Genomic DNA, 18,871 nt, shown 5'->3' with positions numbered 1-18,871 from the left:
TTAGAAAACTATCTACTTAGATGCAAGATCTCCCATTGTATTTTTCAAATGTTCTTTCTCATAAGATTTTTTCATCCCATGTTTACTTGCATTTTTAAAGATCAGAAACGGAGCTGACTTCCCTGGAGTTTGATTTTGTAATAATTCTCAATAGACATCACAGCTTTTGGCATAACATCAACATTATCATAGTTTATATGCAATTATTCTCACAGTAGTTCTAGTTCATTACTTTCTGAGGAGCTAATACTGTCAACAAGACTTTGGTTTTCTAATGCTATCATTAGAAAGAATATTTTTATTTCTCACTCTGTTATTTCTCCACTGGTGTACTCCACAGTAGTAACTCCTTCCTTTCAGTTGCCCTGAGGTTCCTCTGTGCTAGGATGGTACAAACACATTTTCTCTTGAGCAGATATCCCACAGGATTTTACTTTTGGTATAATAAGGTTCAAATATTTCACTGATAATCTAAATTTTCCAGCATTTCAAGATTCTGAAGCAAAAAATAACCCAAAACACATATGTTGGCAGCCTCTCCTGGGGCACACAGTCTCCCTCAGTCTCCTTTATAGCCTTAGGAGGTAGCCAGCCACCCAGGTGTTCCCACCTAGCTTCAGCAATGACTCAGCTGAGGTGAGCTCTGCTTGCCACAAGCAGAGGTGAGGGTGATCAGCCTGTCCCAGGCGAAATGGCTCCCTGAAGCCTGCCTGGCTGGCTCCCCAGACCTAGGGGAGGTATTGTAGGACATAGGGGAAGTCATGGAGGTACCTGAGTTGGGGTGGAATAAGTTGTCCATAGCACAATGTAAATTCTTTATTGATGTAAACGCCTTGTCCTTCAACATAAAGCCAGACCTAGGCATATTCCCCCCATTCTGCCATGTTGTATGTTAGAATAAATGCTGGTATCCAAATATCTATCATGTTCATTATGAAACTAGATTAGAAATTGCAGGTTGCTCATTGGGTAATGCATAACACGTGTTTGAGTTTAGTTTTCAGAGCACATGGCTTCAAGTTCTTTAAGATGTCTGACACTGATGTCAAGTCTTTTTAAATCACTGGACTGTATCCTTGATCCTCCAAATCTGATTCAGAGCTTTGGGAAGAAGCCTACACAGGGCTTGACAGAGTTAAAAGTCATGGTGTTTTCACCTACCTCTTTGTTGTACCAGAAACGTCCATGAAATTGAGTGCTTGCAAAATCTCTTGGACACCTGGATAGTCATTAAGGGATTTTTCCTTGTTTTAGAGCTTAACTAACCATGATATTCCCTAGTGATGGCTTTTTATTACCAGTGTTAAAGTTCCTATTCAGTTTTTCTTTTGAGAGAAGGAAGAGAGGAAGGGAAAAGGGGAAAGCAAATGAAGAAAAGCAGGGGGAGAGGAAAGAAAGGAAGCAAGAAAGAAAGCAAGAAAAGAAAGAAAGGCTAAGTACTTTGATCATAGAAATATCCATTTTTGTTTATCTTTGCTGAAAGGCTGAGTGCTGGGAGAGCACTGGCCAGAAGCCACCAGGTTATCAAATTGCAGCAAGGACATCCTGGAAGATGCCAAGTAGGGAAATGAACTGTGTTAACTAAGTTCATGCCCCCTGTGCCCTGTGTTCCTGACAGAGTGAAGGCTTTTAGTTTCTTCAGTACTGATTAGAAAAAGACCAAGCCAGTGATTATGCTGTTTCTATATTTAAAAAGTCCTGTTTTCCTGCCTCCTGGAATCCATAAACCTCAAAGGAGCAGGTTCTTTTGTTGTATGCCAACACAGTTACTAACATTGAAAGTTGATGCTATTTTCTAGGTCATTTGCATTAGCACATTTGGCTCAGTCTTGAGTGTTTGAATTATTGATTCCTTCCTTACCTACATAGAACTGTTTTACCCTCTTCTCCTGTACTGCTGTCTAAGTCATCATCTCTGCAGCATCACACAAATCAGTGCTGTAGGTTGATGACAGGAACCTTTGCTGAGCAGAACCCAATGCAGTCATTCTGTGTGCACTTCCTTGCCTCTTGGAGCACGAAGTTTAACCTGCCTGTATAAAAGCTGCCACAAAAAACTGCAGAGCTCCTCTCTATTGTTTTGGGCTTTTTTTTCCTTGAGGTATTAATTTTTGTCAGATTATGTTACAATCCCAGTGCATGCTTTACATCCCAGTGTGCTACTTGCAGAAGGCCCACATATATAAATACACTCACCCTCTGTAGACCCCTTTGTATCATTCCATCATGAGCTTTTTCCTAGGTATAAATCAGGTACTGAAGCTGGCTGAAGAGTCTTGTGATTTGATGCCAGAGGAGACATCACCTTGGCTTCGGCACACATGTCAGAGTCCTGCAGTGGTACTTGGGTGCTCTTTTCCTCTGTGAGAGGAGCACAGTGGAGAACTGGCTGATTTTCAGCAGCTCTTTGAGCTGCAGGTAGATCCACAGGGAATCTGACATGCATTATTCTGTCAGCGTACAGTTAAATAAGGATCCATAATTAACTGCTTCAGTCCTGTCACAGAGATCTGACAGATGCTTATTTCTCAGGATCTATAGCTAAAAACCTTCGGGCAGAGAAAACAACATATGACTTCATGAATATTATTGGCTTATCATAGACTCACAAGATAAAGAATAGCAGTTTAATGTTGAAGCGCAAAGGTGGGTCTGCAAAAGCCTCACCAGAGAGCCTTTCCCTAAAGCCCTGTGCATGTCTCCACTCCCTTCTTAATTGCAGATAGAGATAAATTAATAGTAAGGACTAAGCTTTTGTGGAACCTACAGCAACCCTGAAGATTTTAAACTGATAACTAACAGACCCAACCTGCAGCTGGTAGTGCCAGCCCTGGGGCACAGACTCCTGCACTGCTAAGTGGTTGCCAGGGGCTCTGGCATGGCTCCGGGCTGCACCATCTGAAAACCAGTCCTGGAAAGAGCAATGGTGATGAGCAGTGCCTCATGAATGCTGTGGGTAGTACCAGATTTGAGCAGCTTGGAAACACCATTTGATTCCACCAGCCCAATTCACCTACCATGTCCCATGAGTGCTACCATTCTGCAGACAACTGCAGGGCAGCTGTTCATAGAGAGCTGTCTGGATGGGATGAATTCCCTGAGTTTAGTGTCTCTGGGAATTTGGCATTTTTTTAGACGTTTCTCCCTGTGAGAATCAGAAATAAATGTCAATGTGCAGCTAGTACAGTTATTGGCACATAGGTCCAAGTTGTTGAGAACTCCCAAAGACTTTCACTTCAGGGCTCACTGGATGTTGAAATTCTCCCTGTTCACATCATATGGACCTTTATGCTGGAAGATATTTCCTTCTCTCCTCCCATTGAGGAGAATTCAGTGGCTTGTGCTGGATGTATCATTTCTGAGGCCAGGGCTCTGTTTCCATGTCTGGACAGAGGCTTTGTGCTCTGAAGACAACAGCTGTTGCCTGTGTGCTCTCCAGGGCCCTGGGACCACACCACCTGGGTATTTCCTGAAGGATTTAAGACCAGACCAAAGTCAGACAATGACCACTGCTGCCATTCACCCCTATGGCATGTGCCCACTTGGATCTGCATGCCACAAAAAAGGATCTAAATTTGGCTGGAGCTGGATTGTCTCTTGTGCAATGGAAACACTTCTCTTTCTGCAAGCATCAGCTGAAGGACAGAAGTGACATAGCTGCACCATGACAGCCACGAGGAGGGGACGATGCCCAGTCAGTATCTTTGTATTCTCTGTTTGGATTTCTCTTTTTGCCAGCAGATGATACTACAAACTCTCATGTATGCTGCCTGCTTTGAGAGAAAGAAATTATGTCATATCTTTTTGTGAAGCAGACAGTTGGTGGCTGTGACAACACAGTAAAAGACCAAAAGCATCAGGTGTTAAAGACATGATTAGATTATTTAAATATAGACCAGAAGAATCCAATCATCAGTGCTTACCAGGGGTTGCCTGTTGAAGTTACCACCTAAATCAAGAGCTTGTAAAGGGTTTTGGAGAATAAAAACTGGCATAACTTCCAGTGTCATTAATTAATCAAGAGAATAAATTAAATGAGAGTTAAGGCCAACTAAAGTGGAGGAGGTATTTTTCAAGTGTCTTTTTATGATGTTCTTTAGACTTGGTTAATTGGCATGGAGGTAAAAGAAACATGTTAGCCTGGCAAGAAAAGAAAAGACAGTGCCACTTCTCTTTGAGATGTGAACACCATTTTTTATTTTCTATTGATGAGGACTTTTGTGCATTCTCTCCTTTCTTCTGTTTTTGGAAACAAGAAGAATTTTTAAATGGCAAAGCAAAAGGAATTAGTGGTAGAAAGTTAAAAAGACAAGTAGATCATCTCTGGAAGAAATGGAGAAGGGTGCAGAAGGAGTTGGGAAGGGACAGCCAGGACAGCTGACCTCAAAATGCCCCAGACCACAGGCCACCACCCTCAGCACAGAGAGCTGAGGGAAGATGAAGGGAGTGGGGAACAGTCAGAGTGATGGCATTTGTCTTCCAAGTCACCATTACCCATGCTGTATCCCTGTTTTCCTGGAGGTGGCTGAACACCTGCCTGCCCATAGAAAGTGGCAAATGAATCCTTTGTTTTGCTTTGCATCTGTGCATGGCTTTTGCTTTTCCTATTAAACTGTCTTTATCTCAATCCATGAGCTTTCTCACTTTTACTCTTCTGATTTTCTTTCCACTCATGATCAGACAGTGAGTGAACAGCTGTATGGGGCATAGTTGCTGGCTGGGGTAAAATCATGACATATATCTACTGGAATAGAAAATGTTACCTGAAAAAATACTCTCCTTAGTTATCTCTTGTTTCCAAAAATGCTGAAAAGCTCTCAGGATGCTCTCTCTTACCGATTTTAGGAAAGTCTTTCTATCTGTATTACCTATAATCAAAGCAAATAATGCAGAAAAGCTCTTAAACTCCAGCAATAGTCACAGGAAGGCAGGGCAGGGATACACAGGACTTCATTCTATCCATACCTTTACTATCACAAATGACCACATTGCTGTTATGAAATTAGAAAGCTCCAATTCAAAAGACAGTTATAATACTTTGAGTAACATTAATACATTTATTTAATTGTCATTTACTTTTCATTCATAAAAAGGACAAAGCACAGTCCTGTTCTACTCCTTTGAAAAGAAAAGATAAAAAGTAACTAAAAAACCAGTTCAATATTCATCAGTATCAAATAATAGCAATATCAATTTTCCTGAAATATAAGGAAACAACAAATATGTCTATCTATATAAACTTTAATTAAGAACCTTGCATTTTAAAGCAGATGATACATTAGTTAGTTTTTCTTGACAACAATTTGAAGCTGAAGGTCCCAGTCAAATTTACACAATTATGTGAAACAGAAAATTCTCCAACTATCTGATCAGTATGTGACACCTACCTCATCCATGTTGCTGATTTAAAAAAAGAGAAGTGGCTTTCCGTCCCAGGTCATTTCCATGCAAAATGAAACAGTTTTGCTTCTTACATCATGTATTAGAAAAGTAAAAGGCAATCATGCATTTGGCAAAATATGTACTTGTGGTTGTATATTATATAAAAATGAGTCTTACTGCAAAAGAACAAAACCAAATGAAGCACAATAAAACACATTTTTTGTACAGAAGGCTTACAGCATATAAGTCTCTTATGTATGAAGACAGCTCATTTCTCTTTCAAATAATTATACAATTTATGAAACTGAGTAGTGTTTGACACTTTGACATTCCTCTATAGGGGAGTATCACTTTTGCCTATTTAAAAAATTTTCTTCTTGTAACAAATAGTTAAAATTAAACTAAAACCATATTATTGATATTTATTAATGAAGACTCTACACTTTTACATGTAAATATATAGTACAAAATTATACAAATAAAAGGAAAGGGTGTAAATTATTAATAGACCTATTCTTGCTTCATGTAAATATTATTACGGACCTCTACAGTATCAGTTCTAAAAAGATAAAATCTATTTCTAAGTAGCTAGCAAGGTTGTGCTAATAAAATATGATTCAAAGCTTATAATTCTTGAAGCATCAGACATTGCACTATTACTTGAGCCAGCTGATTCAACACCACTGTGTTTCTTCATCATTCACACCCAAACTAATTCCCAGCATACCATGGAAAATGAAAGGAATGCGCATTTCTTTAACAACTTAAAAAACCCCAAACAAACCAACAAAGAAACCCAGCACTGAAACACTCTAGACACAGTCAGAACAAAAACATTCTCTATCTCTAATAGATTCCCATTTTGAAAAGGCCATAGTAAACACGTAGCTTTGACTAACAGTTGGGATCTGACTTTCACGTACTAACACACAGTTGGATCATCCAGTACTCTGTCAAATAGAGAAATGGTCTCAGAACTTTAAAACTCTTATTTACAACACTATGAACATTAGAATAATATCAAGTTCTTGAAAAAGCATATAGTTCCCCCAAATGTATGCCTTCAATACAGGAAGGTAACACCTGGTGTCTGCAGCATAAAAATGTAAATATAATAATTTTTTTACTGTGCTACTCTGCTTTTGCCATTTATTGTATATCTTTTTTTTTTTTTTATATTTTAAATCTTTTCACTCTAAAAAATAACATACGTTTCCTACCATTTCATGGTCCACTTGGCTGTTCTTAGCATGGACTTCATCTCCAAACTCCTAAGTGTTATATTGCTACCTTAATAATAACAATAGGAATAAGACTAAATCAAAACCAATACATTACGCTGCTTCCCTGAAAGCTGACATTTGACTCCCAAAACCAGCAACAATTACCATAACAGAATTTTTCAACAGAATTCTTTTCAGAAAAGAATATAATAAATCTCGGGTCAGTGAAGCACAGGTAAATTCCTTTAAGCTGAGCATGCTATCCATGCTTGGGTGAACATATTTAAAACAAAAAATCCTTATCACTGACTTTTATTTCAATTCCTTCAAATTCTATCCAATGACCTCAAGAAATATAGCTCTAAATAATTAAATGTTTTTGCTTTGACTGTCTCTCTAAAACCAGTAATCCCAATAAATGATGACGGGGCTATTCAAAAATATGCAGTACACAAAACATATAGGATAGTACAGACAGACGCAGTACTCTTACATTTATCACATACAATCAACATTTCAATCTCTATTATATTTCACAATTTGTTATTCAAGTTAAAGCACCTACGTATGGTGATTTTACTTTCACTGTACAGCCTATGTTATTGGGTTTTAACACTGTAACTTGCCCCATTGGACCGAATCATGCAACTGTCACAGATCAGCATAAGTGTTTTATAAGGCATATTGGAACAAGTTAAAAATTCTTAGCCGTTCAAAAGTTGATTACTTCATGAAGGAGTTCCTGGATGCCTCAGTCCTCTTAAAGTTCATAGGAAATCGGTAGGGTAATTCTTTTTAAAGTGTAATTTATTTGGCTTAGGATGGTGACACAGGAATCAAAAAGAATCGTGGTCCTCATCATCAAAGGGAATCCTTTGTGTAATGTGGAGGACAAGGTGAATCCAGCTACATTCAGAATCCCGAGCAGGCAAGGACACCCAGGGCAGGCACCACTAGGACCAGGAGCAGAGTTGGTACTCCAACAGCGGCACCTGTGCATCGAACAGAAAACAACACAGTATTGGTCTGACTGCAGCACCACTTGCAGTGGGGGAACAACCCTGAATTCGACAGAGTATGGAGGCTGGAAACCAGCTGGCATATCTCAGCACAGCCCCTACCTGGATGAATAATCTGCAATGGACAGAGACTTGTTACAGTAGGGCGGAGGACTCGCTCCTTTGTTCTGCCAGAGCTGCATGTTTATGCAGCATGTTTATACAAGAAACAAGGCCATTCAGGACACATCAGTGTATTTTGATTTGGCCAGTCTGACAAGCCAGGAGGTTATTATACCAGAAGGGAAAAGGTCAAAATAAATATTTAAGCTTGTGAAAACAAAATTAATGGAGTCTTTGAAATGTGACAAAGCAAAGAGACACCTTTGGAAATGTTAATGCTCATTTGAACAGCAATAATCTGAGAGATGTCAAAGAGCCTGGTCCGTTTGTTTACCTGCCAGACTACAAAGTCCAGATGGCCGACTTCTAGTAGTGTGGCATTTATGTCTGTTAAAGTCACAAGGGTATTTCTTAAACAAATATTTTAAGACATAAAATATTAATCTATGGTTTACAAACTTTACATGACTCGCTCTGACAAACAAAAATAAGAATTGCTATTGTTCAGAGGTTTGTGCTGCGATGGTCCAGCTCCCTGTTAAGAAGCATCTATATGAGAAAACAACCCAGCCAAACTGTGCAGGCTGTCAGTCTTGGAGATGGGCCAAAGGAGCCTGAGAACTGGATATTCTTTCACCCCAGGGAGGGCTTGTCTATACCAGGATGGTAGATGGGCAGTGCAGGACCCAGCTTACTGCTGCTGAACACTCAGCACAGAGGTGCTTGCAGCTGGTGCTGAAGGCATTGCTGGAACAGGCCCACTGGACAGCTCTCCAGAAAATGTTAAATGAAGAAAAACCATACTGAGAAGGTAATGCACAAACTGAGCAGCAGAGATTTCAGCAGGCCTAAAAACAAGCACAGCATGACCAACGGCGAAAGCACAGGGGTATATTTATCTTATTTTTTAGTGATTTATGAGCACATTAATGTTTTGGTTTTGTTCTTAAATATCAGAGTACAGGTTCTTAATGAATGAAGACATAGGGGAAAAACTCCAGGTTTTGTGTTTAAGAATATCCACAGAAAATGTATTCTGCTTTTGTCAGACCAGGATAATGCAGTTGGAAAGACGCAAATAAATATTTTGAACACTTCTAATGAAGAAAAACAAGACAAAAAGTTTGCTGAGTAAAGTTGAATGATGTGCAAGTATGAGGAAACATCTCTTTGCATGTTGCTGTTCTACAGAGAAAAAGGAATAATAAATCTTCCCCTGAGATGTGCTACTGGCTCCAGAATAGTTAGCAATTCACCTCTATTATAGTGATTCCTTACAAGGTTTAGGCACTGTTGCAGAGATATATTTACCAGTTTTCTTAAATAAAGCAAGTCCTATCCTTGGACAACACATTAACAGAACATTAGCAGGATAAATGCACATTGAGCAGATCATCTTTTTCTTTCTTGTTAGATTACTGACCTACATGTAAGGATCCATACTTTACTGGAAACATTATTTGCCATTGCATGACATCAGAACACTCCTGTAGCTCATGAATGAAAGTTAAGAAAAGTTTTGCCTAAGAATAAACTACAAGAATTAAAAAAATAAAATTCTGCTCAGTAATGCAATTGTGATCTGTCAGTTTTATCAACCTTTAAAAGCTAGAGAAATGCCAGATAAAGACTCAGTGGAAGTGTACAAATAAACATGTGGAGGTAAATTAAAAGAGAAGGATTAGTAAGCTCCGTCTGAAGTCTGGCCAGGTATGAGCTGGATATATGTAGTGCCTAAATATTCTTTCTCTCCTCAGTGTTATAATGTGTGATCTCTCCTCTCAATCAGCATTTTATGGATCCAGTGTGCAAGCAACTGCAAACTAAAACTATCAAAATCAGCATCAAAACCAAATCAGCATCACACAACCCAACCACCACTCTAATGCACCATGTGCGAACTTACTATCAAGAGTCCTCACATCTTTTAAATAAACAAAACACATGCCCTTAAATTTGGCTGGGGTTTTTTGTTTGGGTTTTTTGTTTTGTTTTGGGGTTTTTGTGTGTGTTTCTTTGTTTTGGTTTGGGTTTTTTTGGTTTGTCTTTTATTTTTTTTGTCTTTTTCTTTGGTTGGTTTGGTTTTTGGTAGGGTTTTTTTGTGGGTTTTTTTTTGTTGTTGGTATTTTTTGGTTTGGTTCGGTTTGTTTTGGGTTTTTGTTGTTGCTCTTTTTTTTTTCATCCCAACAGTCTGAAGCAAAAATAGTGAAATCTTGCACAGGCTTTACTACTGTCTGGTATATAATTCCTTCAGCAGATAATTTTTAAGATTAGGTCTAAACTATCTAGAGAAACATGTACCCAGAATGTAGTTGAACATCAGATAAAATCTGTATGGGATGCATGCAGTTAACCTAACTTTTTTTTCTGTCTCCTGTTCTCAGAAGCCTTTCTCACACAAGTGGTTGTTCATCTGTCTGAGTAAATGAAAAGAAGAACTGCTCGATGGCTTTTCCTTCAGCTTGATCTTTATGTATCACAGAAACTTCTTGTAAAGTTCTACTAATTCACAGCTTTCTACTACTATTTTAAATTCTCTGTTGCCATCTCAATCACATAACATCCAGGATGAAACTTCCACATTTCTGAAAGGAGATCCTAAATTTTACTGACATCTTGAAAGTATGCAACAGTCTTCCAAATATACTCAAAGGAAATAAAATCAATGCCTAAATGAAGCATGCATTAAAACAGTTCCAACTTTGATGTATTTCTTAAGCCTTTGTGACAATTTGTTACATCATTATTTTCTTTAAATGTTACTTATCTTTATATACGATATTTTTGGCCCTTTTCCCAACATCAATGTCTTTTCATTGTGAAAAAAAAAGGACCTTTGAGATCTCTTCCGGACCTCAGCAAGCTGCAACCTCCCTCTGAGTGGGCCTTCTCAGAGCCAGCAAACTCTCAAGTTTGTTAAGCTCAGGGGACTGCTGATGAATGCCAAGGACACAGCCTGGGCTGATAATCCCCCTCCTTAAGGCTCAACCCTTTGCCTGTGAAGATGCAAATACATTTAACACGAGCTCTTCCCTAAACTCAATGGGAATTATTCACACACTCCTTTAGGTCTGTGTGCGTGTGAGTGTGAATATGCCACAGCAAATGCACTGTGAGCGTTGCTCTCAGATTCTCAAGTATGTTGGATTCATAAGTCAGGCCCATAAGAGAGTTACTGATGTGTTTACAGTAAATTCTACAGAACCTTTTCTTAAATTGTTTGACTTAGGCTATTGATTAAGTGCTGTTAAGTTTAAGTGCTGCTAAAACCACTAGGCCTAAACTGTTGGTCAAGCTGAAGGCTAAGTTTGGTGAAGGGGGTCCCCTTGAAACATTCTGACACAACCAGAGAATGTCCCTTATTCCTTTTTATCTTTACCCTTCCCCATCCATACCTTTTGCCATTCCCTGCCTCCATGTGGATAATTTGAGGTTGATTTTAGTTTTAGACAGATTGATTTTAGATTTTATTCTGATTTTTCTCTGTGTGTTTTGTCCATCTAGTAAGTAAAAGAGTGAACCTTACCAACAAACTTTGTTGTACTTTCATTTTTACATTAAATCTGCTTTTGCGGATACCTTTGCTGATGATTCTTCAAACAACCTAAAAACTCACTCATGACAGTCTGTCTTTGTGACTGTTTTGCAAAACAGATTCCTTTATTTTCTGAAAGAATGACCAAACTCCTACTCATTTTCCTGTAAATAATACTCTCCTTTTGGTGCAGGATCCAAGGACCTATATTCCATTAGGGCTATCTGGTTTTTAGCTCTCCTTTTTACTACAAGAAGGTTAATTGCAAAGCCTTCTTCTATTCTGTTTCTCCTTGAGTCTAAGTTTGTCCACTTCTGTGTGAAAAAAATAGGCCATCTGAAAAAATGAAGGGGTTTTTGCCTATTCCAGTCATTAATTTCTATATCAACTATTAGGCTTCATTTGTATCTGTTTTCTCAGTGTTTTCATATTTACTCAGGTAGAACAGGAAAACAGAAATGGGGTGAAATATAATTTCTTCAAAGACTACTGCAAAAGAAATAGGTCGTATCAGGTGACAGGATTTAAATTCTGTTATCCCTATTCATGGAAAATGGAAAATAATGGAACTAATCATAATATACTTATCTTGCATCACTGGCATCATTACTAAATCAAGCATCCAACCTTCCCTTGTCTAGGAAACCTTTTTTTGTGCATGAGGAAATTTTCCTCTTGACTGCACCATAAACCTTTCACTATGGAGTGATTCACAACTCTGTGATTTACTGTTTTTGCAGCAGAGTAGATGTATGGGATGGAAACAAAGCTGTCTGTCCATCTGCTCATGCTTTGGGCTGTGCTAAGGTTTGCTGTGCATCTGGGGAACAGCTTCAACTATCCTAAGAAAAACATATTTAAATTGCTGCTGATGGTCTGGGTGGTTTTTCTACCCCATTATGTTAGTCTGTCCTCTCCTACTTGAAAATTCTGTCAAGGAAACATTTTGTTTTCTTCTGGCAATAGCATCTGGAACCTTGGCATTGTCAGCAGCTGGAGCTTCTATTTCATTGATTCTAGCCCTGCCACAGACCTGGGCTGCCAACATGAAAAGATGACCTGGACTCCAAAAAAAATCAGAAAATTTTCAGTTGTTGGGTTATTACTTGGCTGTCAACAAACATAGGTTATTTCTCAAATACCTCTTCCCCCTCACATATACTAATATGCCTTACAGATTCTTTTGCGTGGAGAGTAAAGTAGAAGACCAATGGTAATATTTTTTCATAAAATATACTCTTAAAGCTGTGCACACAACAAATAATAGCATGAAGAGATTCTTCTGTGACCTAGGCAGACCATCTTCTTTGGCCAGTTGGCATGTCGAGGGATTTCTACTCCCCCTTGTTCAAGAAAATTGGGGTTTGTGAATTTTTCTTACAAATAAATTCAGCCCAACTATATACCAGCTGTGTCACTCTTTTTGACTTGCAAATAGTCCACATTTAAAAAGCCACAGGGTGCAATGGGTAAACAGCAGAAACTCTTCAGGTGCAAAATGGTGGCACAGCCTCCCTCCCTCTGCTCCCTGAGTACTGCAGCACCACAAGGAACAATCAGTGGCAACAAGCAGCACCCAGGGCTGGAGAGCAACACAAAAAATACGCAGACAATAAAAATAATGGACTGAGAAGCAGCAAAGAAAATAAACTAGTCCAGCAGGACAGATCAGCTTCAATTGACCTTGCTCTTCAGCAAGGCAGAAAAAGTCTTAAATTGGGCATTAAAGTCACTGCAGAAAGGAAGAAGGAAACAGGGATTATCACAGGATAATGCAGACTAAGAAAACATAACTAGATATGAAAATACTTCCACCATCTGTCCAAACTTTGAGTTTGAATAGAAGAAAAAGAGAAAAAAATTGAAATTAATGAGAATATGGCTGTTCAAGATAACACTTGTTCTATCACTGAGTATGTCACCTTATTCAATCAAACTAAGGCTTGGAAGAAGGCAATACCAATAAATTAGAATTGTGATGAAATGAAATGTGATGATGAAGAAAAATCAAGAAAAACAGCAGAGAACAAAATATGTTGTTTTAAGCATATGTATGTACCAGGTTAGAGGGCATTCTGAGTATTTTCTAATTAATTTTTCAGTAGTGAGACAACAGCAAATGCATTTTGAAAGTTACTCTTCTTTTAGAGGAGAGCTCTTTCAGAAATGTACTTTTAGTTCAGTAGAAGCTTTTTGCTGTATTCTTGTACAAGATGCATAAGAAGTTCCAAGGTGAGGAACAAAGGACTGTCCTGCCCCAACTAGGTAGAATCTGTTTTCTTCAGTATTATGATTTTTATCTGTGTTCTCCTCCTCTTATTACTACAACAGCTTTTGCAACAGATGGGCATTTTCAAATCAAAAGGTTGTGATTATACCACATGAGAAGTGAATGATCACCTGACTTACTTGGTACTAATGTGTGCAACAAACATTTGTCCCCTTTTAAATAGTAACTGAAAAAATTAAAAGATAAATAATTAAAAGGATTGTGTAAATTAGTACAGGCAAAATTTATGCATTTTCCTTTGAAAGAGCTGTACTTCAAAGTAAATGCTATTTCAGGATCCAAAAACATGCCTCTGGCAAATGGAATTCATATGTGTATATATATGTGTGTGTGTGTGTGCACTGAACACAGAGAAACTGTAATTTTGTTCTCTTGCTATAAGCATATACAATACCTAAATTATTCTTTCTCCATGCCACTATTAAAACTGAGACATTAACCTGATTTCACATGTGAAGCTGAAGGTGTATGGTACTTCCCTTTCTTCCCCAATATTTATTCAAATAAGAAGAGTAACCCTTCCCTCTTTCCCACTCTGGATGAATATTTAAAACTTGAGAGCTTCATTCTTTTTTTCCTTACTCTGGCATAAAGCAACTGCACTGGGGCCAGTGCAGTTACACAAGTGAAGTGAAAAAAGAACTAAGCACCATATGGTTTTAGTTCCTACTAATTGCAAGATTGTTTTGATTACACTAATTTTAGTAATATGACAAAGCACTGCAGTCCAAAACTCATGCAAGAGACAAAAAAATTTCTCAGCCTTTACTGTATTTCAAAGGAAACAGATAAGCCTATTAACTCTTGAAAAAGACTCCATTGGTTAAACAAGTCATTCCAACCTTCATCTGGTTGTGGTAACTCAAAAATGAATTTTAAATTGTGTAGCTCATTAATTCACTATAATGGCTTAAAAAATAAAGCTCCTTGCTCTACGACAGGCACTGGCCAATAAAATACAAAAGATCGTGGCTGTATTTTACACTGATTATAGCTGTATGCTGGAATGCACATATACAGAGAGTTATTATATAAGAACATTTATTTCAAGATGTTCACTAAAAAGAAAGGCATGTGAGGTAGCTTCAGATACTGTTTGATAAACTTGTATCACTCTCAACTAAAATAGTGTAACCTGTTGGAAGCTGACTGGTTACATGAGAGCAAAGTGGCTGCAGGATATTTGCCTCCCCCTTCTGCAGGTGACTGGGTTTTCTGTGAGATGGGAGAGGATGAAGAAAACAAAAAGGAGTTTTTTTCCCTTGAACAAGGAATTGAGATAGAAATAAAATCTACTTCTAGTTTCTTTTCCATTTGAATTTCAAATGTAATTATGTTAGTTAAAACATGCTACAATTTTAGTTCCTATGTTAGGACCTCAGGGCCAGTTAGTGCTCCTGAACCTGAAATATAGGATAAAAGATGTGTGCTGGTGTCCTGTCTGGCCTCCACCTGTGTGCTGGGATGACTTTATGATGCTGAATTACATTCCCATTCATCTGTTTAGCCCAGAAAGAAGTCTGTCCTTTAAAAATAGATCTGAGAGAGAAGGAAAAGCAGTGGAATTTTTTCAGGGCTGTATTCAAAACCAAGGAGACAAGAGCTGCAGGTGCCTCTGAGCGCACGTTGTCTGCAGCATGGACAGGGAGTGGGAGAGAGCTCTCCTTTGCTTTTAGTTAGTTTTTAGCTAGCTGAGGCAGAGAAGTTCCTCAGACTGTGGCTTCTTCTTTTCCTGGAACTGTTCAAACCTGCTCTGGACAAAAAACCCAGGAAAAAAACACTGTGGGCTCCCACTTGTGGCACACTGGGGGCCCAGGACACTGCACTCCAGCACCAGAGGGACTGAGAGACACTCAGTGAGCCAGAAACACCCACAGAGCACTCTCTCTGAACTACAGAAGGGCTTTCTGAATTTGCCCTCTCTTCAAAACAGCAAAAGGTTTTATTGTTGAATATTATTCATTTTTTATGCTTATAAATACTTTGCTTGTTAAATAAACAGTTTTTTCCACTTTTCTTGAAGGAAGTTTATCACCTAAACAGGTGGAGGGAAGGACTGCTGAATTTTGCCCTTTAAGGAACCATCCCTTTGGAGGTTCCCCTCCAAATTTGTTGCAAACTAAGACAACCTACCTATCCAGAAGGCCTCAGGTTCCCTGTATTTCATGTCATGCCTGTCAGAATTGTGTCCCTGGACGTAGCATTTGAGATGCCTCAGGATGTCCCTGGTAAACTGGGGCATCTCAAATGCTACAGGCTTTATTTAACATTCTGAATTACACCCTAAATGACAACTGATTATAATGGGAGCTTAGACACCTAACTCAGCCATATTATGTAGATTACTTTGGATTTGATACCCAGTGAACAGCAGGGAAACACCCACTTGGATGACACACTGGTGTTGCAGACACTCCTTGTTTAAGATCCTGCCATTCCTGGTCATATAGGCTATTTGGAACCTCTGCCCTAGATACTTAATTCTCCCCATTCACTTCTGCACAAAATTAGGTAGGTTTGCAAACACTGGAATCGGATGCCTAAAGGTCATGTAAGGCAATATTCCTCTCTGAGTTTGGTAAGACTCCTTATGTTTTGCTTTAACTATTGTTTACATCTCTGTGTAAATATGTAACTTCCATTTTGGTCAGTCAAGCACCACAACATACATTCCTATCAAACTACATCTTCTCTTCTTTGCAATTCTCTGAGAAAAACCATAATTTAAAAAAAAAATTAACTACTCTATCATTCTTTTGAGATAATTATTCTAAATCCTAATCCATTACTGGAAGATTTCCTTAAAAATAAAAATTAGCAGACATAATTTGCCATGTGTAGGCATTAAAATTATACTTTGTTCTGCTTTTTGGAAAAGCAGCCTAGAAATAACCTGAAATTCTTTCCTGATTGGCTGTATACTATGTGTTCCAAAGAGAATACCTTGCCTTTTGTCTCTTTTTCAAACTTTCCTAAACTGAGTCCAGGGAATGCTGTCTCTGTCTAGGTCAGCAGAGGCACAGTCCCTGTCTGTCTAGCTGGTGTGTGGTACAATTTATGGATGAGAACTTGTCCGCAGTGCGGAAGACAGTTTAATGCAAAACTCTGCAAATCAGCATTAGCAGGGTGCTAACTCTCCCAGTGGTGCTAATTCTGTACAGACATACTTGGGACAGGTCACAGTCTTGGCAAGACTGATCAGCTTGGGCTTGACATTGCACTGACACGATGCTCTGGGAAATAATCTGCCAGCTGCAACCTAAAGGCCTTTGCACCACACCAATGGCAGGCTGTAACACATGCTTGATACAAAGATACTTAGGACATGTCCTGAAGACAGGAGTTCCCTAAACATTTTTGTGACTTATAAAACATATTAAAAGTGATTGTCCCAGTGAATGATAATACAACAATATATTTCAGATTTTTTAAAGTGGTTGACTTACTATCCTAAAATAGTCTCATAGAATATGGTACACACAATTAACACATATGCTAAATGGATTAAGAAGTCAGACACTAGCAGATTTCAAACCACAATTATTGAAGAATGGGCACTGAATTTCTAGTGCAATTCCACACTGAACAGCTCTGGACTGAATGCAATCCATATATTTATATCAAAAGCAGCAGAAGTAAGCACCTATGGAACCAAGATGGCAAATAGAGACAACAACAGATTAATACAAAAATTCAGACAGGGACTTGAACCATTCAAACCAACTGTGCTTTGTCATAGCCACAGGCAAAATTAAACACAAAGTTAAAAAGAGACATGACCCTGCGGTGGTACTCTGCAAATGATGAGATAGTGCATCCTGGAAAGTATGGATTCCAGGAAGAATTTAGAGATGGTATTGGACAAACAAGATGAACATAATTTCATAGCCCCATGAAAGGTAATAAATGGCTAATGAAAGCCGTTCATGAATAATGCTGGAAGTAGTTAAGTGTGGGGAGGTGAGAATATCTCTGCAGACAGCTGAGTTGAACAGAGTGCATATATAGTATCTAGTCTTAAAGGAAGTATCAGAAGCTGGAGAGGTGAAGAAAAGAGTTGATGAATTTATTTAAGACCTGATGATTGTTATTGAGGAGAAATTCAAGGCAGACAGTGTTTTAAACATTTGATTAGTCACTTGGCTAGTATAGATACAGTTCTTAATGGGAACAATGTATTAGACACAAAAACACTCTTTAATCTAACAACAGCTACAAAAGGAAACAATGCTCGGACACCAAAGCCAGAAAAACATAGATTAAAAAAAAATAGGTAAAATGTGTCTACTGTGCAGGTATTCATAAGAACAAAATAAACACAAAATAAAAACTTAATACAAACAAAAATGGTGATACTCATGAGCTCACGCCAGATTATATAAGCTGTGTATATTATTGGAAACCTGCAGATGGGAGGTCCACTCCTTTAGGCACGGGCAGCTTCCCCCACAGTACAGGTAATACAGCATAAACATTGTTCTTTTTAAAAAGCCACAATAATGATTGCATTGCTTCTGTGATAAGAATATTTTTGACATTTAATCCTTTCTATTCCCTGGGTTAATTTTTTAGATTAAAAATACAAGAATACAATGTAAGTGATGGAATTATAACCTTGCAAAGAAACTATCCAATTCCTTGATGTCTATTCATATGTTCTCTTTCATACCAAACAGTGCCAAGGAACTACTTAAGATAAAAAACTAATAGGAAGGAGATGTGCAGACCATGTCTGAACTTGTATTCATAGTCATTATTAAGCCAAATTTGAATTATCCTAAGCCACGGTCCCTTCTCGTCTTTACCAATCATCCAGACCACTCTGAATTAGAGCATGTGGAGTTTCTCACTGCTTATTTATAATTTTTGTGCCACAGATCCCCTTCTCACTGAGAAGTGGAACTTCCCCAGCAAGAGGTCTGTGGATCACTGTGGACCATTCCTTTTCTCTATTATTTTCCTTTTAGTGGCAGTTGTCAAAGGAATGACATAGAGGCAAAAGGTGCTAGGCCTATGGGGTTATTGCAAGCTGACACCTAGATCCTGAGGTCTGCACCATGTAGTTATGCCTGTGGGACATTACTAGAAGTGGTAGCCTAACCGGGGGCACCAGTAAAAGCACTCTGGTATTTGGAAGATTGGCAGTGCTTCTAGGATTGAGCTGGACTGCTACAGGAGTGTCCTGTGTGTGTGCTATGAGTCCTCAGAAATGTTTTAAGATATACTCTTATTCTCAGTGCAGTCACTCCTGAAGGGCTATCTTTCCAATTTTGGGTGTGCCCATCTCTCAATAGCATGCAAGAGGAAAACACTCAGTCCA

The 18,871-nt window shown here is 38.5% G+C and overlaps 1 protein-coding gene across 1 annotated transcript in view; it reads right to left on the bottom strand.

Moving 5' to 3' along the window:
• Positions 1–5,043: 5,043 nt before the first annotated feature.
• CNTN1 (contactin 1) overlaps positions 5,044–18,871 on the bottom strand; it is a 210,486-nt gene continuing 196,658 nt past the window's right edge. The window contains exon 24 of the mRNA XM_036400229.2: positions 5,044–7,597. Within this exon, the coding sequence (XP_036256122.1) occupies positions 7,518–7,597 (80 nt within the window). The 3' untranslated portion in view covers positions 5,044–7,517. The remainder of the gene's footprint in view (positions 7,598–18,871) is intronic.

Source organism: Molothrus ater, chromosome 5 (assembly GCF_012460135.2).
Source record: "Molothrus ater isolate BHLD 08-10-18 breed brown headed cowbird chromosome 5, BPBGC_Mater_1.1, whole genome shotgun sequence".
Classification (NCBI taxonomy): domain Eukaryota; kingdom Metazoa; phylum Chordata; class Aves; order Passeriformes; family Icteridae; genus Molothrus; species Molothrus ater.
This window is presented reverse-complemented; position numbering and strand designations above follow the sequence as displayed.